General features: G+C 36.0%; 4 protein-coding genes across 14 annotated transcripts; 2 read left to right on the top strand and 2 right to left on the bottom strand.

Annotated features, from left to right (window-relative positions):
- Positions 1-365: 365 nt before the first annotated feature.
- LOC140832020 (L-arabinokinase-like) lies at positions 366-10,469 on the bottom strand. 5 transcript variants are annotated; one of them, XM_073195777.1, is made up of 30 exons: positions 10,261-10,466; positions 10,056-10,150; positions 9,203-9,310; positions 9,039-9,107; positions 8,846-8,929; positions 8,038-8,114; positions 7,517-7,583; positions 7,032-7,089; positions 6,852-6,919; positions 6,704-6,766; positions 6,237-6,290; positions 6,059-6,161; positions 5,865-5,974; positions 5,614-5,733; positions 4,888-4,944; positions 4,605-4,777; positions 4,339-4,507; positions 4,021-4,104; positions 3,241-3,366; positions 2,838-2,968; positions 2,677-2,758; positions 2,411-2,498; positions 2,197-2,240; positions 2,006-2,101; positions 1,847-1,923; positions 1,493-1,687; positions 1,048-1,213; positions 885-956; positions 572-775; positions 366-490 (listed from the first exon to the last, which is right to left on the bottom strand). In XM_073195777.1, exons 2-30 carry the CDS (start codon positions 10,143-10,145, stop codon positions 383-385), a joined length of 2,943 nt encoding a protein of 980 aa, XP_073051878.1. In that variant the 5' UTR covers positions 10,146-10,150; positions 10,261-10,466; the 3' UTR covers positions 366-382. The 5 variants fall into 5 exon arrangements, with proteins under 5 accessions (XP_073051878.1, XP_073051879.1, XP_073051881.1 ...); XM_073195778.1 differs by having other exon boundaries at positions 10,274-10,466; XM_073195780.1 differs by lacking the exons at positions 10,056-10,150; positions 10,261-10,466 and adding an exon at positions 9,745-9,883 and having other exon boundaries at positions 8,846-8,930; positions 9,024-9,107.
- A 1,393-nt stretch (positions 10,470-11,862) lies between these two features.
- Positions 11,863-17,122, top strand: LOC140832021 (U-box domain-containing protein 35-like). The gene is made up of 11 exons (XM_073195782.1): positions 11,863-12,100; positions 12,212-12,469; positions 12,907-13,004; positions 13,179-13,297; positions 13,446-13,657; positions 13,771-13,834; positions 13,983-14,274; positions 14,596-14,697; positions 14,769-15,197; positions 15,736-16,491; positions 16,863-17,122. Exons 2-11 carry the CDS (start codon positions 12,259-12,261, stop codon positions 16,908-16,910), a joined length of 2,331 nt encoding a protein of 776 aa, XP_073051883.1. The 5' UTR covers positions 11,863-12,100; positions 12,212-12,258; the 3' UTR covers positions 16,911-17,122.
- Positions 17,123-17,619: 497 nt separating this feature from the next.
- On the top strand, positions 17,620-19,634 carry LOC140832019 (putative pentatricopeptide repeat-containing protein At1g10330). Its single transcript, XM_073195776.1, has one exon. The coding sequence runs from the start codon at positions 18,144-18,146 to the stop codon at positions 19,566-19,568; it is 1,425 nt and encodes a 474-aa protein (XP_073051877.1). The 5' UTR covers positions 17,620-18,143; the 3' UTR covers positions 19,569-19,634.
- Positions 19,635-19,977: 343 nt separating this feature from the next.
- LOC140832018 (protein KAKU4-like) lies at positions 19,978-25,709 on the bottom strand. Of its 7 annotated transcripts, none has more exons than XM_073195770.1 (11): positions 25,374-25,708; positions 24,684-24,736; positions 23,907-23,962; positions 23,237-23,343; positions 23,014-23,144; positions 22,555-22,731; positions 21,788-22,031; positions 21,563-21,642; positions 21,326-21,413; positions 20,618-20,693; positions 19,978-20,511 (listed from the first exon to the last, which is right to left on the bottom strand). In XM_073195770.1, exons 1-11 carry the CDS (start codon positions 25,618-25,620, stop codon positions 20,187-20,189), a joined length of 1,584 nt encoding a protein of 527 aa, XP_073051871.1. In that variant the 5' UTR covers positions 25,621-25,708; the 3' UTR covers positions 19,978-20,186. The 7 variants fall into 7 exon arrangements, with proteins under 7 accessions (XP_073051871.1, XP_073051870.1, XP_073051872.1 ...); XM_073195769.1 differs by having other exon boundaries at positions 20,618-20,711; positions 25,374-25,707; XM_073195772.1 differs by having other exon boundaries at positions 20,357-20,534; positions 20,618-20,711.
- Positions 25,710-25,985: the final 276 nt, after the last annotated feature.

The following is a 25,985-nucleotide window of genomic DNA, read 5'->3' as shown; positions in this document are numbered from 1 at the left end:
GTTTAATCAAGTCGTGGACAAATAAATGGTCATACCTTTCGCAAATCAAAAGTTGGTTTTTATCAAATTACGTACAGAAAGTAGACCATGGTAGCTCAATGAAATCAATGCTTCCATTTTATTTTTTTTCAAGCACATATCAATCAATATAGATAACTTATATATATATATATACATTAATAAATGAGTGAATCTAATGTGAGACCGTCTCACGGATCTTAATCTGTGAATCTGTGAGACGGGTCAACTCTACCCATATTCACAATAAAAAGTAATAATCTTAGCATAAAAAATTAAACTTTTCATGGATGACCCAAATAATAGATCCGTCTCACAAATACGACCCGTAAGATCGTCTCACACAAATTTTTCCTTTAATAAATCAAGTTCGACGACGAATTCTCAAGTGTCCAAACTTGCCGGCACCTGGAGACGAAGCCTCAAAGACAATAGGCAAATAACCAGTGGCACATTTATATCTCTGCTGAATCTGCAAATTCAGGATTACATTATTGAAAATTATAAAGGTTTATATAGAATTTTTTTTTTTGGACAATTGAAGAGTTTTCACCTGAAGAATTTGTTCACCACTTCTTGAAGAGTTTTTGCCAACAACACAAATCGTCCCTCCAGATCCTCCCCCTGTTATCTTTGCACCATACAAGGTTCCTTCTGCAGCCCTTGAATTTTTGCTGTGCTGCATTTCTTGAACCAGCTGAACGAGCCTGTCTGTCCCATTTGAACCGAGTCCACAAGCACTGTAACTGTAGTGACACTGTAAAGAAACGAGTACGTAAGAAGAAAAAACATTTAACGTAACTTTGATACGTAAAAAAGAATTAATCTTACCACAGTCTCTAGTTACAACATTAACATAACAGTACCTGGTACATCAACTCTCCGAGAGCAGTCAATTGATCGCCTGAAGCTGCAGATGTGAGTAAAGCCTTGAAAGCCTGTAGCCATATAAAATCACTGTGTACGAGCTAAAATTTGATACAGCAAAATGACATTGAAAACCAATTTTCTTGTGCCTTTTGGCCATACCTTGACTCGAAAATTTTCATATATAGGATGTTTGGTAGCTGCTCTGAGCCCATAATCTCGCTTCTGATCTATTACAGTGACTGGATCGTTGTGGTCGTTATATTTCTTTAAGAAAGTCTCGCCAAGCAAGGTTTCAGGAAGCTGCTTAATGTAAAGAGCTTCGTATCTGAATTTGGGCAGACATTGTGTTGGTTAGAATCCTACATAGGTTGAATGATTAAAGTTGTAGGTCGAGTTTTTGCACGGAAACAGAAGCTATACCGATCAATTATAGTGGAATTTTAATCTTTTAAATTATTAAGTTGTCCAAGCACCATACTTTTTTCCGTGTCAAACAAGCAACCACTCAGTGCAATGCCAAATAATGCAGAAGATAATTCCCAAAGTTCAACTCTCTAGCAGGCAAGCGCAATTTCAAAAGGGAAATTTTTTATTATCTTTTCACCTGTGGGGCGATAAGTTGCACAAGTATTCCAAAGATGCCTCGGTTTCAAGTAGTTCGATCCCATCCTCTTCCAGATCATCAAAGGTTGTTCCATCAGTCAAAGACTGAGATAACACTTCTGACGCAACCGACTTTATGATTTTTCGGCCCATAAAGGCTCCTATCCTCACAGATCCATAATCAGCACCACCAACGCTGCAAAAAGATTCATCATTTCAGATGAAAGGATGGAATAGACCAGCTAAAAGACATGGCATGAAAATTTAATGAAATACCATTATGAATGTTGAGTTTGTAGGTATGTTCAATTGATAAAAAGATCCTCCAAGTTAGCACAAGATTTAAAACCTATACCTGTGCCTGATTCCAGAATCGATTCCCCAAAATCTTACGTGACTTGGAATGTCCACCAGACCCAATACCTCTGCAGGCTGCACCAAGTATTAAATGTACTAAAATTTTGTTCTAATTTCAACAAGAAAATGTTGGTCTTCCCTGCCAATCCTCAAATACCTGGCAAACCATAGCAAGTAGTTTGTTAGCTTCACCACATGCAGAAGTCATCTGATCCATCACACCACACGGAGCTCCAACCACGTGATTCTCCACCTTCACAAATACGAATATTTACAGAGATTTAAGTATCATAAAGATGCAGAAACTACTAGAATATTGCCTATTATGCTCGTTCTCAATATTCAAACCTTTTGGCAGAGCAAAGCAAGATCTCTAGGTTTGATATTTAATCCTGACAAAAGCAGGTGCTGGCATGGTTAGACATAAGGTCGATCACATAAGAAGCTAGGGAATGATAAGTGGAAGCATATATGTGTATAAAGAGACCAAATGTCGCAGCTAGACGTCAAATGCATCATGACATAATTTTGAAAAATGGAATAAAATTAGTAGTGCGAGAACCATGAGCAGCAGCAACTGCAGACATAGTAGCAACCTCCACAGCTGCAGAAGAAGAGACGCCTTTACCTTCCGGCACAGCAGAAGATACCTGCAACATTCAAAATAAGCTTATATTAAAACTCCAACTAATCACTTTACTATCAAAGATGCAAAGACACGTTAAAAAAAAGGTGAACAAAGAAAAGAAGCACAATTTTGATAAAATTTCTGAAGATCACAAACTAACGGAAATCATATAACTTTGAATTTATAATTTGTCATCATACCAGCATGCTAATACTATTCTCGAAATGTAATCCAAATTCTTTCATCAACACGAGGATGGTTCCGGCAATATAAGCAGCCCATCTAAAACATTAACATGGTTAGTGCAACGCGTAGGAGACTTTTCAAAAGCAGAGGAACAGACCACAAGTAAGATTTGAACCTTTGGGATGGATCTCGAGAAAAGTAACTTCTGGCCCTCTCATACGACATTGGCTGCTCCCCATCCGTGAAATCCGACAAATCCATATCAAAGGTTGGTCCACGGTTGCTTAATTCAGATCCATAAGATACCTGAACAGATAATAACAATAACAACAACAATAATATATGTTAAAAACATTAAAATTAAAATTCTGTTGGCATGAAAAAGATGAAACCAGCATTCATTTCTACAAACCTCATAGAATGATAATAGAACTTTATTATTGTCAAATGACACTAAGGATTAACTTTGACATGGTACCCTTAAATACTGGCCTCAACCTCATCCCATATCATCTGAAGTTTAGACCACAAACTTTTCGAACTATTTAAGAACTTCACTTAAATGAAGAATCACATACAATTTGTAGAACAGGAGTCGGTCCTTGTCCTTTAGCATCCTGTCGGGCCTGTGCATGCTTCCATAGTCTCTGTTTTCCAGGATGGATCTTTTGCACAGCAACATGACAAGCTTCTCTGATTGGCATCTGTAGATATATCATGACAACATTATTGAGAAAATGAAATCAATGTGGCAGCAGAAACTCCGATAAAATAACAGTTCAGACAGACTGCATGTTTATCCTCTTATCGTAATGATCAATAAATCAATTCATGCTTCTTGTAGCGTTATTTATACTTGATTTTCTTGAGAACAGATTTTAAAAAGCCTGAAATACCATCGGTATGTTTGATTTTTGTTTCCTCCATTCTCAGAAAATATTGTCCAAAAATGCACTTTCTGACAATGAGTTGGAGAATGTAAGAAATTTTTGGATTTGTCTTCTCTGAGATTTTTTTTTTTTTGCAGTATATTTCATGATATGTAAGACCATGTTGGCCATGCAGTTCTTTTAATAACATGCACGGTCTATCATTGGAAGTGATCGAACATGAGATAATGTGAAATTGGGTGAAATGTGGTTTAAGATACAAGATGAAAGCAAGGTAAAAATCATTTTCTTTCATATTCGATAAATGAAAACATTTCCCAGCCAAAAACAAACGCAACCCATATTTTCCTGCACATCCTTTTCTATTGCTTTGAACTTTGGTGGGGGTGGGGTGGGGTGGGTTGGGTCAGTTCACGGGCGGGGAGGGTGGGTTGGTTGGAAGTTAGAACTTGGAGTAAATTCACTTACCTGCAATACAAGGCTTCCAGAGTAGTCTGCAATTCCACCCATAACATCTAATCTTCCTGGTGCTCTTGCCACAAAAATGTCTTCCTACACCCGACATTTATTATTGCAAAATAAAGTCTTATATATTAATAAAGCAGCAAGAGTCATCCAACTTCATGGCAATGGATGGACTTTAATTAATACGGTGTCAATGTAACAACAAATATCTACAAATTCGTATTTTGGTTTACTTTCTCATGGCATCATTGAAAAATATATTTCCCATGTTGAATATAAAACTCAAGCCAGTACTAGCAAACTGAACTGAATAAAAGATACCTCCCAATGAAAGAGACCAGCAGCAGCTTTCCGGTCCCTAATCTGGCATTTCTCGGTAGCTTTTCCAGAATCATGGACAACATCAAGTTCTGATAAGCTCTTCAAGAAACTCACAGTATCAGAGAGACCCAAAAAATCCCCATGAAGAATCTCAAAGTCCTCGAGGCATCTAGCACAAGAGACGAAAGAATGTTAAACCAAGAACACGTTCGACACTTGGATGGGCAAAGGAAAGTTAGAATTATTGATGGAAAAAAGTAACTTACGAGGGCATGATAAAATTATCTTCATCAATTTCAGCGATTGGAGAATCTGTACGAAGACCAAGTTCATTTTCAGCATTTGCATACCAGTCTGGAATGCTCAGATCTCTTCCAGGAACTCTCTGGAGTTGATACCCAAGAACAATAGCATCCTGTAATCTCCTAGCCCCACTTAGCTAGAGAGACAATTAGATCAAAATCAATGCACGGACTCTAAAAAGGTACATATATCTCATCTTTGCCCAGTAGAGAGAATATGTCCAGGTCAATACCAAGTTAATCTCACCTTGTTGGATGTATAATTTTTCCCTGAAGCTGTATCTTGAAAAATATTAGCTGCAACCTGGAAGTAATTATCTAATCAGAACAATACATTTTTCATAAAATTATAAACAAATATAAAACGGCAAAACCACTCTTTTCAAAGTCATGGATGAAAGATTTTTTGGATTTCAACGAAGATAAAGAAACACAGATGCACAAACGAAAATTAAGTATCATTATAGTAAAATATAACTGGTTATCTTGGAGGATTAATCTGATGTTAGACAAATAATTCGATCTGAAATCAGGATGAAAAAAAATATTTTTTTGTTGTGACGAACTCCGCTGAAAAACAAATAATCAAAACGTCTTCAATGATGGAGCCAATTAAGTTGTGCAGTCTAAGGAAAAAATATCATGCATCAGCAAAAACTTAGTAAAATAAAGCTTATTAGAAATAATTCTCTCTTTAACTAACCAGCCTGCAGTAAATCCCTTCTTCCATCTTAACAAAATATATAGGAGAGAAACGGAAGCACAAACAAGACAGATGACATTAAAGTGGACCATTTCTAATCTTGGTGCAAATGAGAAAATATGTCCATCCTAAGGCGAAGGTATCATGATGCTATGATCCACAATGCCATTTTGTTTACAGATGATGTTTATCAAAATAAGGCGCGACACAATGCCAGTATTTGGACTTCGCCAAGCAAGATTTTCAAATATTAAAGGAAGGCCAGGATACCTCACCACCGTTGACTCCTCCCTCATAGCAAGGTTTCAAACTAATCGCACGTTCCAGGTATGGTCTCCAGTGTCCAGTAAGTAAATCCCTTCTAATCATCTCGACTCCAGCTTGATAGAACTGGTAATCGCGATCATATTTTCATCGATCCAGTGAAGAAACAATTGATTTCAGAAAAGGCAAGGACAAAAATTATTTACATCGAGCTCTAATTCATCAAACAAAACATTAAACCACGATAAAAATTTAACCTCAAGCATATTTCTCAAGAATGGCTCCTCATTGAAGTAGTCCCTACGTACAAAGACAAATGGTATCTTGAATGCCAGAGACTCACTAACTGTCCCATATCCAATTTTTCCTGACATCATGAAAATATATAGATTTATAAACTGCTTGACATGGATAACATATCTTCCATTGCAAAACAAGTTCTGCAACTTACCAAGCATGCAATCAGATGCAGCAATCACATCAGGGGTGTATGTATCTTTTGCTAGCTTTATGAAATTTGGTGGAAGAACGTCAGTATCAGAAGCACCACAAACCTGAACCAGATAGCAACTAGCAAATAGTTTGACAAAGATACCAGACAATTCACTGATATAGTTCAACAAAGATACCAGACAAAGCCATCCATGAGGCAGGTACTCCTCCTTTAAAGTCCAGCCAGCTGGCTGCAAATCATGGCTATGTTATGATGTGGAGCAAGTACAAGTAAATGCAGCCAGATTTGAGGGCAACAAACTTTGAAGCAAGAAAGAAAATAAAAATGAATGTGAACTATTCAAATGTAAGTATTATGTGCAGTGGATAAAGCAACATAGAAACTCAAATAAATCAAAGTTCACCGTGATATTGTCATTATAGGGATGAATAACAATTGCACGTGATACAAGAAACAAGGTTTAACAGCAAGTGCAAAATGCAGGACAAATAAATTTTACCACATAAATTAGGTAATAATAGGTTCTGTGAATAATATGATCATATTTTTTTGTTATAAAATATCTATAGAGAGAAAAGTTAATTTGCGGCCAATAACCTATCCACAGTCCTCTTAAAAAATCTTCACAAAGTGACTATTTACCTGTCCACCAAAGTTGAGAATAACAACCTTCACATCTTCCATGATTCCAAGTTCTTTCCGCACCTGGAATGTAATGATAATGAGGCATGAAAGTGGCATATGTTCAAATTATTTTACAAATTACAAGTTGGTCGTTTTTTTCACATACCTCCTCTCGTGACTTGTGTAATCTCCTCACGACCAAAGGAACGTCTATTGCATCATGGAATGCAGGCACTATAACATGTAAATCCATGTGAAAGATAATATAAAAAATAAACCTCTTCATCCCATATTTACAGATATAGATTAAGATGATTAAACTGATAATTTGTTCATGTTTTCATACTCGGGCAGTATCCTGGGAGGCGAATAAGGAATTCACAATGTGAATAATCTTCTGCAATCTGAAACAGTCATATGATTAAATTGGAGTCAAATTAAAATAGAGTACCAAGAATCGTAATATGAACAATACACAGTAAATGGTTCAAGTGTTTACAGAGCAAAAATGTCAAGAAAATAATCAACTAAACTACAGAGTGGAAACACCTAATATCAAGTAAATAAAAATGCTTAAGCATATGAAAAAAATATCAAAGTTCTTAATTGCAATCTTTCCCTAACAGCTCCGCACGGCCGCACTGCACTAAAATCACAACCACCAAAAAGCAGAAAACAGAATCTGGAAATGGTAGTGAGTGGCAGGTTGCAACCTTATCATGTATTCCTTTTAAGGATCTTACATGGAGTCTGAACAACACAAAGAAATATACATAAAAGGTCAATAAATAGTGAAGACTCGAAGCAAGCTTTACTATGACTGTACATCACCTGCCAAACTATAGATCTGTGATGATAACCAGCAGCCATCACGTATTCAGCATATATGAAATCCCAACTGTGGACATATTAAATGTTTGAGCACAATACATGCATAAAAGAAATGGAAAACAATAAAAGAAAAATATATAAGAGGAATTTAGTTGAGTAGTTGTATCAGCAATATTCTCTAATACAGATGCTAAGACGTCTAGAGTTGGTGATTGTGATGATTGATGCCGTGAATTAAAGTCGGGAGGTCAATTGATCAATGCTCTCAATCAAGGGAAAGAATGCCTTAAAAGTTTAATGAAGATGATCAATGGCTGTTCATATAATTCCTAGTCACATAGAGGAGAATCAGAACTTTACACATCATAAAAATTGTGCAGAAGTTTTTTTTGCGACCATGTTCCACTTGAGAATTTCCCATCTCCTTCACCATATTGGGGACAGTGTGTGTGTTGTGTATTGACATATTCACACAAACATATATATTGTGAATTGAGAGAGAGTGACAGAGAGATTGTAACCTAAAATTGGTAGCACAAACAGACCGAATTCCAGCATCAGCTGCAGCTCGACAAGCAACTGGAACAACATCTGATACCTATACTTGCACAAGCAAGTAAAATACGCAAAATAAAACAAAATACAGTGTCTTGCAGAAGAAATCTGATTGCAAATATGAATTAGCATTACAGCAAATGAAAATATTTGGTACAAAGCAGAATGCCAGATGGGTGTCAATACCCTTTCAAGCGAACCTGTTCGCATGAAGAAAAGATCAGCTGATATTGCTTACTGCTTGATGGCATTCACATTTCGGCATTTCCTTTATTGTTAGAATATTTAATCAATTAGATAGTTATTTGGTTAAATCAATTGTTAGTTTGTTAGTTGAGTCATTTTCAAGATACCAGATGTACATCACAAATATGAAAAGAAAGCATTAGCATCGCACTCTGTACAAGAACACAGACATTTTCTACTCAATACTGTTGTTTCTTCTCAAGATTCTTTCCACTTCATTCTTTGGAACTCTTATTACTTCAAAATTCAATTATATGACTCTGCGCGTGCTTTCTTAACAGAAACCATAGACAAAATGTCACTACTTCAGGTTTTTGTTTCATTCATTTTAAATTTCTATTTTATAAATCTTTCCCTAAAAAGAAATTGTTATTTTTTCACTTCCTTCTTGCATCTCTCCCCTATACTCCCAAGATAAGACACAATTTACACAACCATCGTAAACTCCCAAGATAAAACAAAAATTTATAAAACTTCGTGAATGAATAAATTTTGGAGAGGATTATTCATCATAGGATAAATTTTTACCACTAGGTCCGCATTGATGGACTTTAGCCACTCCACTTCCGTCATCAAAATATCATCACGAGGTGCAACGGCTGTCTCCGAATACTAAACCAATGGATATAAGGTAATTGATTAGAGGAGAACAGGATACTAGAGTCAATAGCTATTATGATGCACAAACTAATTTCTTTATCATAACAATAACTGAAGATACCTTCTCTAGAGAAGCAAGGCGATCAACTGTCAACGCATCTGCTTGAACTGCTCCACAGTCTAAGAGCACCTACAATTATGGAAAATTAACTGTTGAGAGGATAAGATTGCAAAAGAATATCTGAAGTAAAAGATTATCGTGAAACAGCGCCTTAATAAAGAGACCTTGCGAAGAAATAGTCGAGGAGACTCTATCTCAGATGTAAAAACATATTCTGGTGCACCAGTAACCACATGAACATCATGCCCAGCAAGAATGAGATGCCGAGAAACCTAAAAATGATACAAGATCTCAAAATGAACATAGCATAAAATGGATCAAGAAACAAAAACAAAAAAATTCATCATGTTCCTAATTTATTACTTTAACTGGATGAGAAGGGAAAATGTTTAACTCAAAATCAAATGTGTTCATTGTTAACTAAAATTTGATTTCAGAACAATGCCAATCTATCTGTTGGAACAACTTTGTGAATGTATCTTCCTTAGAAATCGAAGGGATCCACTTCAGGGAAGTTTCTAATTAAAAAATAAAACCAGTTGGGATCAAGATAACTTTTTGATTTAGTGAATAAGTATGGGTTCTAAAATCACTAGCAAAGGTGCAACAAACATTGAGCAAGACCTGAACATAAATAAAGGAAGTTCGATCATGAATTGAGTGATGAGTTAATAATGAAAAGTCTAGCCAAAGGAAAAATTAACACCTGAAACTGCACATTCAAGTATTTTGGCAGATTGATTAATTTGGACCTTAAAGCTCACTATAAATAACAAGAAAAAGGTTTCTCCACAAACAAAACCGACCAACTATGAATAATCTAAGGAAAAAAAAGTGACAGATGATCAATGACCATGAACCAGAATTCTTCAATCAAGAAAATAATAAGAACCAACAATTAAAATAAAAAAAATAACAAGAATAAACGATAAAGACAATGCAAGTTCCATCTCCATAGGTCCTCCACATCCACGACCCAAAAAGATGTATTTTTCAATAAATGACGAGCAAACAAACCTCAACAACCCGGGTAGCATGGCCAAAGCCATGGCCAGTGACATAGTAAGCAAACACCAAAGGATGCTTTCTTGATTCTTCTGCAACCATCACTACTGAAAAGACGAACAAAAAAATTTCACTTTCTGCAAATGCCAAAATTGTTGGGATTTCGTACATACAAAATATATTGTTGGGATTTCTAGAAAATCAAGTCATCGCTCACCGTAACTACGTACATTCAACGGTTTCTTGGGAATATAATTTACGTAGTTGGGCTCCTGATTTGACGCCAAGAGAAGGTGGGAGTCTTGTTGACTGAGATTAGGATAATCTGTTGGAGTTTTTGGGTTCCAACCTCTACGCCAATTTCGGCGTATCAGAATAGGATTTTGGCATTATTATAGTACTAGGAATCTGGTATTTGAAAGATAAAAAAAGAGAGATTTTAATCCACGAATCGAATAATACTTGGTGCCAACTTGGAATAATTATGGGTGGTTTTGTACATTCTCGTATGCATGCATATCACGTGCTACAAAAAAAAATATAACTACCATATTAATTAAAATTAGAGTGAATCTCATGTGACACCGTCTCACGGATCTTAATGTGTGAGACGGGTCAACCCTACCCATATTCACAATAAAAAGTAATACTCTTAGCATAAAAAGTAATACTTTTTCATGGATGACCCAAATAAGATATATGTCTCATAAATACGACTCGTGAGACCGTCTCACACAAATTTTGTCTTAAAATTATTACCAGACGTTAGCATAATGACAATTATATATATAAATAGATAATAAATCGAGTTGATTTTTAAAATTTTATTATGATTTTTAATTATTAATTAAATAAGAATTATGCAGAATATAATACGTAGAGATAATATGTGAATTTTTAAATTTTAAATTATTTAGATATTATAGTTAGAAGTAAATTATAAAAAATATATTTATAAAAAATATTATTTTCTTAAAAACTAATTAATATCACAAAGTACACTTCAATCTTTATATACAAAATATATATTAATTAAAATTATTAACGAAAGACGCACACACGATTCATGTGTAAAATAATTATTATTATATTTATGAATCACGATCATAATTATTAATAGATCGAGTTGTTCATAAAATTTTGTTATAGTTTTTAATTATTATTTAGATAAAGATAATGCAATTATGTTAAATATGTTATTTGAAATTTTGAATTTTTAAAGTGGATTGGATAAAACTAAGTAATTATATTAAATATGTGATTTGTAGAGATAATATATAAATTTTTGAATTTTAAAATTGATTGATTATATATTTATATGAAAATATCATATATTTAAATGAATATGATTCTAAAAAATTAATTGCTATCACATGGTCAAACAGTCGTCAACTTTTGTATATTGATATAAATGCAGGGTAATTAATATTCACGTAAAGTGAGATTTGAAGCAAAACAATGAATGAGGTGTTGGGGGCGGGACAATTAAAAAAATGGGATTGAGACATAAAGTTTTTAAAAAAGAAGGACTCTGACTTTTTTTTTTAAAAAAGAAGGAGTTGACTCTTGATTATAAATTAAACCTTAATTAAATTTTTAATTTAATAAATTAGTTATTCTTTTTTTTTTCTCCGCCTATATTTTTCCACCCAAAAAAATTTAATTTAAAGTTGATTAAATAAATTTAATATTAAAAATTTAAGTTAATAGTTAATTTACAATTAAACAAAAGGATATTTTTGTAAATTGAGTTGTCAATCCTTTTTTTTAAATAGAATAAGATTGAGTCCCTTTTCCCTAAATTTCCCTGTTGGGGGCAGGTTCTATCAAATTTGAATTGCAAAATGGTGGACAAGTGTCTCGTCAGAACAGAAGGCCACAATAACTATCGAAAATCTCTCGCAGAACAATGTTAGCGGTGATGCAAGCGTAGACCCGCCAAATATGGAGCTCCCTAAGTGGAAGATAAACACACAGAGAGGGAGAGAGACGCCTCTGCTTCTTTTTCCTGAAAAAATATTGATTGAAACTCATATCTTCAAGATTATCACACAAAGGTGATATTTTAATCCACGAAGATCGCAATTTTCCTTGAAAACTTGAGGAAAAAAAAGGGTCCTTCGTGTACGATTCTTGTTCATTTCTTTGTTGTTTTGTTTCCTCCTTAGTAAAAAGGGTAGCATTTTGAGGGATAGGAAGCTTGTAGGAGAACGAAATGTGGCCTCCACCAGTTAATCATGGAGAAAGGATGCCTCCGATGCCGAGGTTATTTGCTGTGGCTATAGACAGGGATAAAAGCAGTCAAATTGCCCTCAAATGGGCTGTTGAAAACCTTCTTGTTAAAGGCCAGACAGTGATTTTGATTCATGTTAAGCTGAAACAATCTGTTCCTGGATTGCCTGCACCGCCTTCTTTTCCTGCCCCATGTAATCCCGTATCTCTTCATTTTATGTTTATAATTGTCTATTTCTTTGTGTCTCCATGTATTCTTGAGCAACTTAAATAACTTCGACTAAAAAGGCGAGAGCACAATATCATCTGGTAGGTTTGTGGTAACTCTTATGTGCAACGGATTCTTGAGGGCAAGGCATTATTCTTGATGTGTTTCGTGTTTATGCATGGAGTTTTTCGGATTCTTGCTCTCATAGTGAGATTGAAATTGTGTAATTGTAAAATTCTACTTTCTATATCACTATATTCTCTGAGGTTAAGCTTGATTTCCATGTTAACAATTTTTGAAGAGATGCTTGAAAAGGCACAAACCCCACTTTACTCAGGAAGAATATAAAGTCTGTGTCACCATGTAGAATTTTGTTTGCTTTCCATGAGACAGATAATATATAGCATTCACTCTTTGGCGCAGGGCCTAACCAGATTTCTGATGCCAGTGATGAAATTGGAGATGATATACAGTTAAGGGAACTGTTAGTTCCTTTCCACGTCTTTTGTATGCGCAAAGATGTAGGTATTCAAGATTCGAACATATTGGCTTTTTATTTGTTTAATCGTGAGAAGAGCCTTGGAAATGCAACCATCGCGATATGAATTTTTGAACGTGGAAAAAAAGAATAGCAACATACACAAGTATACAACTCTACAATTATTTTTGCGGTCTTATACATTATTGTTTTACAGATACAGTGCTTTGACGTTGTGCTAGATGACACCGATGTGGCTAGAGCAATCATCGAATTCGTGAAGCAATCAACGATTGATGTGTTGGTTCTCGGTGCTGGGAAAGGCAGCATCTTCAGGTATATTTCTCTCAATGGATGCTCGTCCTTGCATAAATACTTTTAACTGAGTTTATATTCAATACTTCAGATGGTATTTGGAATGGTTTTTCGTGTGCTCTCTATTATGTAACTGAGTAAAAACCTAAGTAGCCTTTTCCCAAAACAGATTTAAAGCAAAAGATATTCCGGGAAATGTACTGAAAGGGGTACCAGATTTTTGTACTGTATATGTCATTCACAAGGGGAAGATTTCATCCACACGAGCTGCTTCCCGTCCTGCTCCGTCCGTCCTCAACCCATTACGGAACAAACTAATTCAAGCCCATAGAAAATCAAATGCATCAGAGCCACCAGTGCCATCCAACAGTGATTCACGGAGTTGGTTTTTTTTTTTTTTTTTTTTTTTTCAAAACAGTGGCCTCTACAGTTGCCTTTTTTCGATTCCCACAGTAATGGATTCCATTCGGATTCATATGCATGTTCCTTTTCAGGACACTCTTTGCCAGGATCTGGACCTCCAACACATGCCAAGCAAAACGAGGCAAACTTTATCAAGTATGTCTTAATATGTGTAATAATGTTCTTTATTGACAAATTAGTTAGAACTTTGCAGATATTGTCGTAAATTTCTTGCTTAATTAGAAGGGAGATAAGGGTTGATATTTACGTTAAATCTAACTTTAACTGTGATTGTGGCAAAAAGGTCACCATTCGCTCATCGAAAGGCCTCCACTGGAAAAGCATATGAACTATCTCCACCAGAAACTGACATATCCTTTGTCAGTTCTACAAGGCAGAGTGTTGATATGTTCCCTTCATTTTATGAGGCCCCGGAAGGTGGTCCTACTCCTCCTCGGCTTTCGGGATTATCGGATATAGATACCTCAGGGTTCAATTCATGGCAAATTGGACGAAAGTCGGTGGACATAACAACCCCACCAGAATTATTCCTTGACTCAACTGAAAATGATAAAGCGATCGCAGTACAAACAATGGTAAGGTTACTGAGATTAAGATTTACATGCATGTCTTATCTGTTTATCTGCATTGATTGACCCTGACACCTTGCTAGATGCTACAGAAGTAAAAAGACTTGCATGATTTACTTACAGCTTATTCTATATGTACTCATTTTCAAAGTCTTGTAACTTATTTCTCGCCGCTAATTAATTTATTATAATATTAGTACAAGTTCATCACTATCATTAATTATTATCGTTAATGCTGATTGTATGCTGCATGAGTTGGTTTGTTTACATCTACTATTGAAATAGTGTTAGTATGAAGCATGGCTCAGATTTTGACAATATTCACAGGAGGAAGTTGAAGCTGAAATGAGAAGGTTAAAGCAGGAACTCAAGCAAACGATGGATATGTACAGTACAGCATGCAAGGAAGCACTCTCAGCAAAAGAGAAGGCATGGAATTTTTTTTTTCTGGACTTCAGGATTCTGTCCCAAGAGTCTATATAAATTATTTTCCATTGTAGGCAAAGGAGCTTCAGCGTTGGAAAATTGAAGAGCAGAAGAGATTAGAAGAGGCGCGATTATCAGAAGAGGCAGCATTGGCTCTTGCAAAAAAAGAGAAGGACAAGTCTAAGGCAACCTTTGAGCATGCTGAAGCATCTCGAAGGATAGCTGAGCTGGAAGCTCAAAAGAGGATCGATGCAGAAATGAAGGTCATAAAAGAATCAGAAGATAAGTCTCGGGTACTTAGCCGTCTGACTCAGTCAGATTCCATGTACAGAAAATACACGATCGAAGAGATTGAAGTTGCTACAGAATATTTCGCACAATCTAGAAAGATCGGAGAAGGAGGGTATGGGCCAGTATACAAGTGTTATTTAGACCACACGCCTGCTGCAGTGAAGGTTCTTCGACCCGATGCTACTCATGGAAGATCACAATTTCAACAAGAGGTATGCGAATGTAAAAATATTTTCACATTAATGAAAGGTTAGAGGTATGGTGTAGTTTGAACATCTCTAACAAAATTAGCATAGTCATGGCGAGTTCATGCAGTTGAGTTTCAGGAGTGATTATCTCCATCTTTGGTCTTGAGGTAATCTAGAAGCAATACATTTAGAATTTATTGACACAAGTGTATTGTAATATGTTCTACAGCTTTGGGGGACGTCATTCGAATATGATGTTTGGGCTGCTGTTTGTTTTAAACAATTTAAATGACGATTATCATCAATTGTAGTTTTTGGTATAGTGTCACATGCTCGGTACTACAATACAGGTTTCCTAAGTTTTCTCTTTCGCACAAAGTGGTGTTGAAATAGAAAATATAGATATTGATGGTAGAAGAAAACTCCTCCTCGACTTTTAAATGATGGTGCTTTGCAGTCATCATTTGATTTTACACCCGTCTTCCTACTTTCCATGTTCACAAAGCTGTCCCTAAAGAGACTTGTTTTCAATCACATAACTAGTTTCTTATTTTGACACCAGGTTGAAATTTTAAGCTGCATAAGACACCCACACATGGTCCTACTTCTAGGAGCCTGTCCAGAATATGGTTGCTTAGTTTATGAGTACATGTCCAATGGAAGCTTAGAAGATCGTTTGTTGACGCGTGGTAACACTCCTCCGCTATCTTGGCAGCATAGGTTTCGAATAGCTGCTGAAATTGGCACCGGCTTGCTCTTCCTCCATCAGACGAAACCAGAGCCACTGGTACATCGTGATCTCAAACCTGCCAATATTCTTCTTGACCGCAATTATGTCAGCAAAATCAGTGATGTTGGCTTGGCTAGACTTGTGCCTCCATCCACAGCTGACAGTGTTACTCAATATCGAATGACATCTACAGCTGGAACTTTCTGCTATATAGATCCAGAGTATCAGCAAACTGGTATGCTTGGCGTAAAATCTGACATATATTCCCTTGGAATCATATTCTTGCAAATTCTCACCGGCAAATCACCGATGGGTCTTACTCATCATGTTGAAAGAGCTATCGAGAGGGGTACCTTTCCTGAGATGCTGGATCCATCTGTGCCCGACTTGCCAGTTGAAGAAGCTTTGAGCTTAGCTAAATTGGCGCTCAAGTGCTCGGAACTTAGAAGAAAAGACAGGCCAGATCTTGGTAATGTCGTTCTTCCTCAATTGAACAAACTGCGAGAACTAGCGGAAGATTCAATGGCCAACTCAGCGCCATGCAGTGCAAATCCTTCACCCAGTCACAGTCAGGTTTCCATGTCTAAAGTAAGTCTGAGTTCATTATCTTGCAAATCAATCCTTTTATATCTTACAAAATAAGAATACAAATCGGGAACCTGGTTCTTGGTATTCTGTGATTTTCCTTCTTGTAATTCTAAATCCATAAAATTCTGTGGCATGGGTATTTGCTTTACTATCAGTAGTTCAAGCACAAATAGGGCCTATGCCGAATAAGTGGCAATTCTTCTTCAAAAGTTCGAGAATGGTAGAGATAAACTCATATTTCATAGAAGATATGGCCATTTCATTCTGTTGCTTTTCTGAGATGGAAAAATTTGTACTAGAAGACTTTGTAGGCTAACTTTCATTTCTGTGAATCCCGGCCTCTGATATGTTATCCCAATAATATTTTGCAGGAAGACTTAAGTTATCCACCATCTACACAATCAAGCATGGGAAGCTGATACATGTCGACCGCCTGAGAAGTAGTTGGGGGTGTACAAGGAAAGAGGAACACAAAATTTTGATTGTTGATCATTACTCTTGTATTGTGTTTGGCTCTAGTTTTTGCAATGTACTTGTGTATATTGTTCGGAATTAGTTTCATTTATTCTAGTTTTGCAAAAGAGAGAATCAAACAGCAATAGATATTCTTGATTCGTTTTGCAGATAAATCTAAGGCTCCTCACTTGAGCAATGAAAAACACGAGCATTACGGCCCACAAGACACGCATCTAGTCGTAAAGATCAGCCATTGCAATAATACTTTTGTCTTTTTTGATAATCACGGCTAGTAAATTCAAGGCACCGATGAATATTTGTTTTATACCATATTTGGTGGTTTGGTTGTATGTGAATAATTTCTTGAATACCCATCGATAAAATAAAAAAAAAAAATTATTTATGTATCAAAAAAGTTATATTATTATCTCAAAAAAAGTTATATCATTTTGATTTTAGTGTTCTAATTAGCGTAAAAAAAGTGGATTAAACGTGAGGAAAATGTTTCGATTGGGACAAAGCCATAGAAAAAGTTGTCAGCCAACCTAAAGTTGGTCATATTACGTGTATTGTGAGTTTTTTAGATAATTTTTTTTTTAATTTAAAAATTAAAAAAAAAACTAAGTTCATTTCTAACATCGTATAAAATTAAAATAAAAGTTTTTATACTAATTTATCGGTTAAGCAAGATAGTGTGTGTAAATAGCAAAACGGATACTTCATTTCAGGACTTTTGAGAGTTTTCGAGAAGCAACATACGAGGAATCTTTCCCATATCTTAGTTGGCAGTTGTCGTTATATTCTATCATCTGTGGAGCATCGTTATATACAAGTACAAACTGTGGAGCATCGTTATGTACAAGTACAAGTCAGTGAAGTAGCTCTACACCTGTTCGAAAAAATGTCCCACCGAATTATCTTTAGTTCTCTTTTCAAATGTGATCGAACGTACATAATCTAAATGCTAGCATGGGATGAGTGAAGAAGTCACTGCCGGTTTTTTAATTTGCGTTTTTGTTTAATATGTAAGGATGCTTCGTGTTTTCCCTCACAAAGTCCTGGTAAGATAACTTCAATTCGAAGATTTAAAGCTCAGTGTTTGCGTACATGATCTTCTTGAGATGATATGTTTGCTGATACAATACAGAAAACACGAGTGAATCATCTCCAAGAATCGTGACACAAATGAAAAGATTATGGGAATGCTTAAGGTGAACTTATTTTCACCTGAGTCTTTGCTCCATCTTCTTAGACGCTTCAACAAATGCTCAAACCAAGTTAAACAAATCCAATCCCTCTTGATTACCAATGGTCACCTAATGATATCAGATCGATGGATTAATACTCTTCTTTACAACAATCTCATCAGAACCTACCTCAATCTTTCTCAACCACGCACTTCTCTCCTTCTGTTCATCCACATGCTTCAGCATCAAGCCCCTCCCAATGATCACACAATTCCTTCTGTTCTCAAAGCCACAGTTTTTCTGAAAAATTCGTCTTTTGCTTCATCAATTGGCTGCTCCTATCACGCACAATGTGTCAAAAGAGGATTATTACACAACCATTTTGTTCAAGCATCTTTTCTTTCTCTTTTCTCGGAGTTTGGAGATATGAGCAGTGCCTGTAGGATGTTTGATGAGATGCCTCGACCATGTATTGTTTCTTATAATGCAATGCTTGCTGCATTTGGGAAGAGTGGGGACATGGGACTGGCTGTTTCAATGTTCTTGAACATGCCCGAGAGAGATATATATTCATGGACAAGTGTGATCAATGCATGCATGAGAAAAGGGCGTTTTAGGGAAGCAATTGCCTTTTTTAGCAAAATGATGGTGGATGGGTACGTAATTTGTGGTCTTTTACGGCCAAATGAGGCTACCTTTGTAAGCATCCTCTCTGCATGTGCGAATTTGGATGATGCTCGTGCATTATGTTTAGGGAAGCAGGTCCATGGATACTTGTATCGGAATACGGAGTCGAGTGTTTTCCTTGGAACAGCATTGATATCCTTTTATGGGAAAACAGGTTGTTTAAATTATGCTATCAAAATTTTTGATTGGATGACTGTAAAAGAGGCATGTACTTGGAATGCGATTATTTGTTCTATGGCTTCAAATGGCAGGGAAAAACAAGCCTTACGTATGTTTGAGGCAATGAAAGATTCAGCATTCTGCCCAAATGAAGTTACTTTTGTTGGGGTCCTTTCAGCCTGTGCTCGAACAAAGCTCGTGGACTTGGGTCTGGAAATGTTTCATTCTATGACACGTGATTTCGCTATTATCCCTAATATGGAACACTATGGATGTGTGGTGGATCTTTTGAGTAGAGCCGGGCTTTTAAAGGAGGCATACGAGTTTGTGGGAAGCATGCCTTTTGAGGCTGATGCGTCTGTCTGGGGAGCACTTTTGAGTGCTTGTCGAGTTTATGGGGCTGTTGAGTTGGGAAACAAAGTAGGGAAACGAGTTCTTGAGTTGGAACCGCAGTGTTGTGGACGATATGTTGTGTTGTCAAGTATATTTGCTGGGGCTAATAGATGGGACGATGCTGCTGTGTTGAGGCAAGTAATGGTGGATGCTGGAATTCAGAAAGTTCCAGCTTTTAGTATGGGGACAAAGTAAAGTATGAATTGGCTTCTTTGGTTGCGTTCCAGAATTGGCTTCTGGAATTCAGAAAGTTCCAGCTTCTAGTAAATATTCATCACATACTGTGAGTAATTTTCAGCATCACGCTCTCAACTTTCCGAAATGAACTTTTTCATAACTTTTAAATCACTCCAACTTCATTAATATCAAAATTAACAATCTAAATTCTTTCATCCAAACACGATCAAATGTCTTATTGATAACTTGACTTTAATTTGACATTCACCATTTTAATATATAAATATATATACATACTTTTTTCTTAAAAAACATAAAATATTTTTTTTCCCATTTGGTGCTTGTTTATTTATTTTTATATATAATTTTTTTTTTGTCAATATGATAAAATAAATACCAAAGTATTCCAACATACTAAAGCCAATACTAGTTGAACATCATTGCTGATGCAATCACAGCCTCACTTGTTTAAAGGAAAAGACCTAGGGTATCATTGAAAACAACTACAAGCCCATAAAAATGAAATACTTAGCAGCCTAAAGTACAACTCGAACATAGTGTCCTAAAACAGAACTTGTGGAAGATCTTTCCTAAAATAGTGTACAGCGTAATTTTACTGAAACAAAATGGCATCCCTCATTTACCTCTTCTCTTGCTTCTTCGGAGGCTCCCATCTGACATTTTAGCTACTTGCTTTCCATGCATAAGATCAGTCTTTTCATTTGGTGACGGCTGAATCATCTCTTCTGATAACTCTTCAGGTTGCATGCTCAAACTATTGTGAGAACCACTTGCAATGCTAGCTATTTCGGTAACAACAGGGATTTCTACACAAGCTTCGGTCAAAAGCTCACATCTACCCTCCAAATTGCCCGCCTTCAGCAACCTATCCTTGCTGGTATCGCGCCTATCCTCATTGTCTTGCTCGTGGTTTTGGCTAGTAATACCTCCAGCATACAAACTGAGTAGTAGAACCAATATTAGCTGGAAGAATGGGTGTAATGAGATAAATAGCGTGGCTTCCTTTCACTATTGGAAGAAGAGAAAGAAAGCAAGTTTTACATCACCTAGTCTGAGATAGCGAGAAACCATCGATTATTGGCTTCTTTCCTGGTGTTCGGCCGATTTTAGTAACCTCATTTTCTGGAGGTTCATGTGAAACTGTAAAGAGATTGAGGTGAAGAGCCATATCCAACACACACACGCACACTATGTCTCAGAAACTCTGGTATACAAAATTAATCGACATCGACACCACAATGACATGCCCAATTGTGGTAAAATGTTACCAACTGATAGTTTGCAAGTGCTCAAGAACCTTGACCTTTTAAAATCGTTCTTTGACAAGAAATGGTGCTAACTGTGTTGGGTACAGGGATTAAAGAAGAGAGGAAAGATGTGACTCTTCAAATCACCTAGTACAAACCCAACTATTTGTGCTATGCTATGGTTTATCATGGTCCCTACTCCCTCCACCCTGTCATTTTGCTTGTCACTGACTATCCTCATATCTTTTTTGGATTTTTCACAGTCAATAAAAAGCCGCTTGTGTCTAGTCTCCACAAGATGCATGATTTAACGTCCAAATTTCCCATAATGACTGAGAAGTAAAAGAAGAAAATGTGACATAACAGAACCTAAGAAGCGCAAAGGAACTCCATTTAAATCACATGTAAGGTTCAGCTGATATTTCCTTTCTTATTCTCTATTCACATGTTATCAGCAACAAAAGAAATTTAACTCAAATTTGAACGCAAATAATAAAGACTGCGTACTAGTATGGAGCTCCTTGGATTTGGAACTGGTAGGGCGTTGGAGTTTGAGCATAAAACTTTCACCGTCAATTTGACCAACTTTTGAATCCTTTAAGAAAAAATAAACTTGAAGCTCTAAAACACTAACAAGTGCAGTGTAAAATTTTCAGTTCTAGAACTGAATTCAGTTCCAGTTTTTAGTTCTACATAATTATATATTAATCAACAGATTATAGAAAACTCTCACTCATCAGCTACCTCATTATTTCCTGAAGAAAGATTAGCTGGCTTGGATGACAGTGCTTTACTTGCCTTAACATCTTGCCTTGACTCCAAAACTGACCAAAAATAATACTTTTCAATGCATGTTTTTGTTAATTACACTTGTTTGACATAGAAACAAAATCAACATTAATTTCAGATGAACATAGCTCACCAGCGACTATTTGACTAACCGAACATTCAGACAAGAAACAAACCAACCTGCAAGGGCAGGATCAGAACTCACTCCAGCATCCATCAACACACCTATTTGGTGATTTTTCCTAAAAGGATCTGGCTCAATAGCTTTCTTTCCCATGCCCTCCTGCCTACTTGTCGCAATAGCAAACAATAATGGATCAATTCTTGAAGACGGACTGCGAAGCATATCTTCAGTTGCTTTTGCACGCACTCTCCGTAATTCTTCCTGGATATTCCATGATCCAGATGCAACAGAATTCCGTTTCTGCAACATTTTGATAAACACTAAAACAAAGGTGAATAAATAGGATGACCTGAAACAAGTGCAAGCAAAGAAAATACAAGGACAAAAAGAAAAAAAGTTCATCCATGACTAAAATAATTTTGATCATTGAAGGACAGAAAACAGATGATGAGATTAATAAATTTGTTATAGACAGCAACATTTTTGCAAACAATTTTTTTTGTCAGCTAACTATGTGCCTTAATAAATCACAGATGTTATGGCAACAAAAAACCCTGAAATTTGGACAAAGGTCAGACTCAAGACCCTTCAGCTTGAGTTTGAAAATACATTGACACAAATCTTCTGCATAATAATCAAATTGTTAATAAACCACACCATCCACGAAGTTTAGAAGCAGGAGATATACTGACACAGGTAGCATCTATTTCAGAATTTTTGAAATGAAAAGAGAGTTGAAGGTTCAGTTTACAGCAATCCACAAGGAAACTCACTTTCTGGATGCAGGAACAGAGGTGTAAAGGAGAAATAATCAGGCATGCACCTTTGATGAAGACAAAGAGTCATGGCCAACTGAATATGATGTTCCTTCCTTGATCAACTCAATTCTTGCTGTCAAAGGCGTGCTTAACTCAATTTTCTTCGTGGGAGAAGCCCAAGGTGGCCTGTCTCTCATATAGGATCTGGCCAGATCAAGAGGAGAACCAACTGCACCATTGACCTGGATTAACATAATCAAATCGTGACATGACATTATCCGAATATCAAGATTTCTTTGTGAAGCCAAGGAACAAATCTCAAATTCAAAAGGGCACAAAAGTGACATCTTTGAAATCAAAAATGATAAAGAAAATCTGTCCGGGTATAAAATAGGTACCAGGATATAGAAAGTTGAGGAAAAAAGATAAAGTCCAAATATAACTGGTAAACGAAAGATCAACCAGTATGAGGTATGAACCAAATATCACAAAAAGGTTATCATCACAAAAAGGTTATCACTAACATGTTCAGTCCCAGAGGCATTGAGATCACACGTCCCTTCATCTGCATTTGCCACTGAATTTGGCCCCATTTTCTTCTCTTGAAACCATTTTTTTGCTTCCAAAACAGCTTCATTATATGTATCCCCAACTTCTGTAAATGAAAATAACAAATATATCAAAGAATGAGAAGAATGCATCCCAGGATGAATATATGATTTATTGTAAGGAAGGAACCAAAATAACCATTGTCGGTCATTTTCCCGGAAGCGGCAGCAAATCTTTTCTCTGCTTCCATTGACCAATCAATAACTCGTGACTTAAGAAGTTCAGTCAACCTATCACATTCTTCTCTGGTAAAAGATGAAAATAACAGTAAGCAAAAACAACTCTGTCCATAGTACAGCCAATCAGATTATTGTGAACATTTGAGCACTTAAATCATTAGCGCATGCCAATGGATATCGCTTGCAAGGTTTAAGTACAGCATGAAAGGTCCTGGTAACTAGTCATAGAGTTCTACCAGCACAAGTAATATAATCTCATCTCTTTAAAACAGATATCTGAAATCATCAAACTACATGTATGTAAGATAACTATTCATTCTTGAGATAAACAAACTATCAAGTTCAAAACCTGAGATGAATTATCTTGGAACTAAGTTTTGTGGAAGTAAAAAAGACACAGAAGAAAGTAAAAGATGAAAAAAGTTTCAAAGTTTAAGTCCCGTGGACAGATGAATTCAAAGAACAACTACTTAATTTAAATAATTTGCAGATACCTGACCGGACACTTTCATCTTTGCAACTACCACAATGGAAAAAATAAACAATGTTATAAAAGAAAAAACAATAATAACAAACTAGAACCAGAAAGGTCAAGCCAGGGACAAATACCTCAAAGTTCTTGTGATTACCTTGAAAAAGTCTCCTGCATTATAAGTTGCTCAATTTTCCGTTTTGTTTCAATCCTCTGCAATAAAATATCAGGAAAACATCAGTCGAAAATGATAGAGGACATCTTTCTAGAGGGAATTTCATTCACCAACATTTAAATGAATGGCAGTACAGATGCTGTTTTCTGGTTATGAAAACATTTCAAACTCGAGATACAGATCTCAGCACAGATCATGCATCAAGAATGCATTACATGATATGAGACTCCAAAACAATCTAAATGAGACTAATTTATTCTACTGAAATTTGGGTTCAGATATGAGTTAACTGGCTGTCTGATGAAAAACTGGGAAAATCACGTAATCATCTGATGTGCTCGGATTCTTATTCCGTGACAAGGTTGGTATCAATGGAAAGGATTTGACAAAAGATCAAGATTCAAGAAAATAAAAGGTAAAGCAAACTATAAATTCCATGAAGGTAGGAATCTTTTTCCTATCCTTCAGATGTTGGGAATCATCCTTCTAAAGAAGTCCATTTATTTTCACCCCTTCTTAGAATAAACTACACAAACTATGAATGACGTCAACCACAGAGAATGGTAAAATCTATCAAATTCCTCAAATATAAAATATGAGTATTTCACTTCTGGAAGAACATTTTTCTTTGTTCCTGTAGAAAATGATGCATAGCGCACGTAAATAGAAACATGACACCTAGTCCAAAAATGGGGGATCCGCCAATGCAAATCTTAACATTAATATGGTGCAACAGTTGTATTATAAGAGTGAGGTTACCTCATGCAAGGCATTAACTCCATCGTAAGCATCTTTGTCATTGTCAAGATCATCTTTTGCCAAACAAAAAGAAAGAGGAGAAAAGAAGTTACAAAAACACGAGTTAATCAAACAATATATATGAAAGAGTATGGGAGAGGAAATAAAAAGTGATCAACAGAACTAATAAATTACACCACAAGTACACATTTGTCAAAATTATCAATAATAGAAACTCTGCAAAAGCAAGCTTGAGTCATCTCAAGAAAAAAATGCAAGCTTGAGGGTTTCATGGTGTGATATGCTCATGACATAAATTTGAATGATGCAGACAAAGTCATAAAACTACAAAATACATCTTATATAAAGTCGAACCTTGAGTGAACATGTTCAATCTAAAGGATAACCATCCAATGAAGCGCTCATGATAATAATCCAAAATATATCCATAAACTAAATCTCTCTCTCAATGGCTCCCTTTTCCGTGACTTATGTAGCATCGCATCTACTTTAGCTAACGGAAACACACAAAATCAAAAGCAGGATACCGCGACAGGTGAAGAGGATCAAGAATATTGGAAACCAACATTCACGCGCATTTGGTAGAAATTATATCATGAATACGCGTATATTCGAACACGACAAAACAATCGAAACCAAGAGGCGCGGAAAGGAAAATAATTAAAAAACCGAACGGAAGTGAATGCGCACCAGCGCCAGAGTCCTCGTCTTCATATTCTTCCGAAGAAGAAGACTCGGAGTATAAAACACTCGCTAGTATTTTTCCAGCGCCAGAAGCTATGGCGCGGGCGGATGGTAAAACTCTGCCAGAAAACCAACCAGGACTTTTATCAGCCGGAGGCTGCGACCGCAGACGGTCATATGGGGTGGTAGCGAGACGCTGTTTCCTCCTATTGGCAACAATTTTTCCGCCGGCACCGGATCGAGAATCTGCCATTCGAAGGAAAATGGGAATTTGAAATGGAATGATTGGTATTCGTTTATTTCAGGTGCCGAGTGAACTTCACTTATTACGGGGTTAGTTATGCTTTCTGGTCTTTTTTTATTTTTTTAAAAAACTTATTTAATATCATTGAATTTGATGTAATAATATACTTATTTATTGAAAAAAAAAGTTTTTGGAAAATGTTTCCATCTTCGTACTTTGTTTTGTTTTTTCTTTCTTTTGTTTTTTGCAAGTGTACGTACTTTGTATTTTTACTGGTTTTATTTGTTTTTTTTTTTGACATACTGGTTTTATTTGTTAATAATTGTGAAATGGGGCTCCATTTTTTTAGAATAATAAATTGAGTTTGTTTTTAT

The sequence above is a fragment of the Primulina eburnea genome, chromosome 5, assembly GCF_022965805.1.
Source record: "Primulina eburnea isolate SZY01 chromosome 5, ASM2296580v1, whole genome shotgun sequence".
NCBI lineage: Eukaryota > Viridiplantae > Streptophyta > Magnoliopsida > Lamiales > Gesneriaceae > Primulina > Primulina eburnea.
This window is presented reverse-complemented; position numbering and strand designations above follow the sequence as displayed.

Bases quoted from the DNA above. Each gene is read 5' to 3' on its own strand.
- LOC140832020 (XM_073195777.1), bottom strand. From the start codon at position 10,145: ATGGTTGCAGAAGAATCAAGAAAGCATCCTTTGGTGTTTGCTTACTAT. The intron at 8,930-9,038 runs GTATCTTCAGTT...CCATTGGTTTAG, and splicing joins GCCTTGCTTCTCTAGAGAAG to TATTCGGAGACAGCCGTTGC. The intron at 1,214-1,492 runs GTGAAAAGATAA...GCCCAAATTCAG, and splicing joins TGCAACTTATCGCCCCACAG to ATACGAAGCTCTTTACATTA.
- LOC140832021 (XM_073195782.1), top strand. From the start codon at position 12,259: ATGTGGCCTCCACCAGTTAATCATGGAGAAAGGATGCCTCCGATGCCG. The intron at 13,658-13,770 runs GTTGGTTTTTTT...GTTCCTTTTCAG, and splicing joins ATCCAACAGTGATTCACGGA to GACACTCTTTGCCAGGATCT. The intron at 13,835-13,982 runs GTATGTCTTAAT...TGTGGCAAAAAG, and splicing joins AACGAGGCAAACTTTATCAA to GTCACCATTCGCTCATCGAA.
- LOC140832019 (XM_073195776.1), top strand. From the start codon at position 18,144: ATGGGAATGCTTAAGGTGAACTTATTTTCACCTGAGTCTTTGCTCCAT.
- LOC140832018 (XM_073195769.1), bottom strand. From the start codon at position 25,620: ATGGCAGATTCTCGATCCGGTGCCGGCGGAAAAATTGTTGCCAATAGG. The intron at 23,963-24,683 runs GTAACCTCACTC...ATTTTATTGCAG, and splicing joins GAGTTAATGCCTTGCATGAG to AGGATTGAAACAAAACGGAA. The intron at 23,344-23,906 runs GTAATCACAAGA...ATCTTTTACCAG, and splicing joins ATGCAGGAGACTTTTTCAAG to AGAAGAATGTGATAGGTTGA.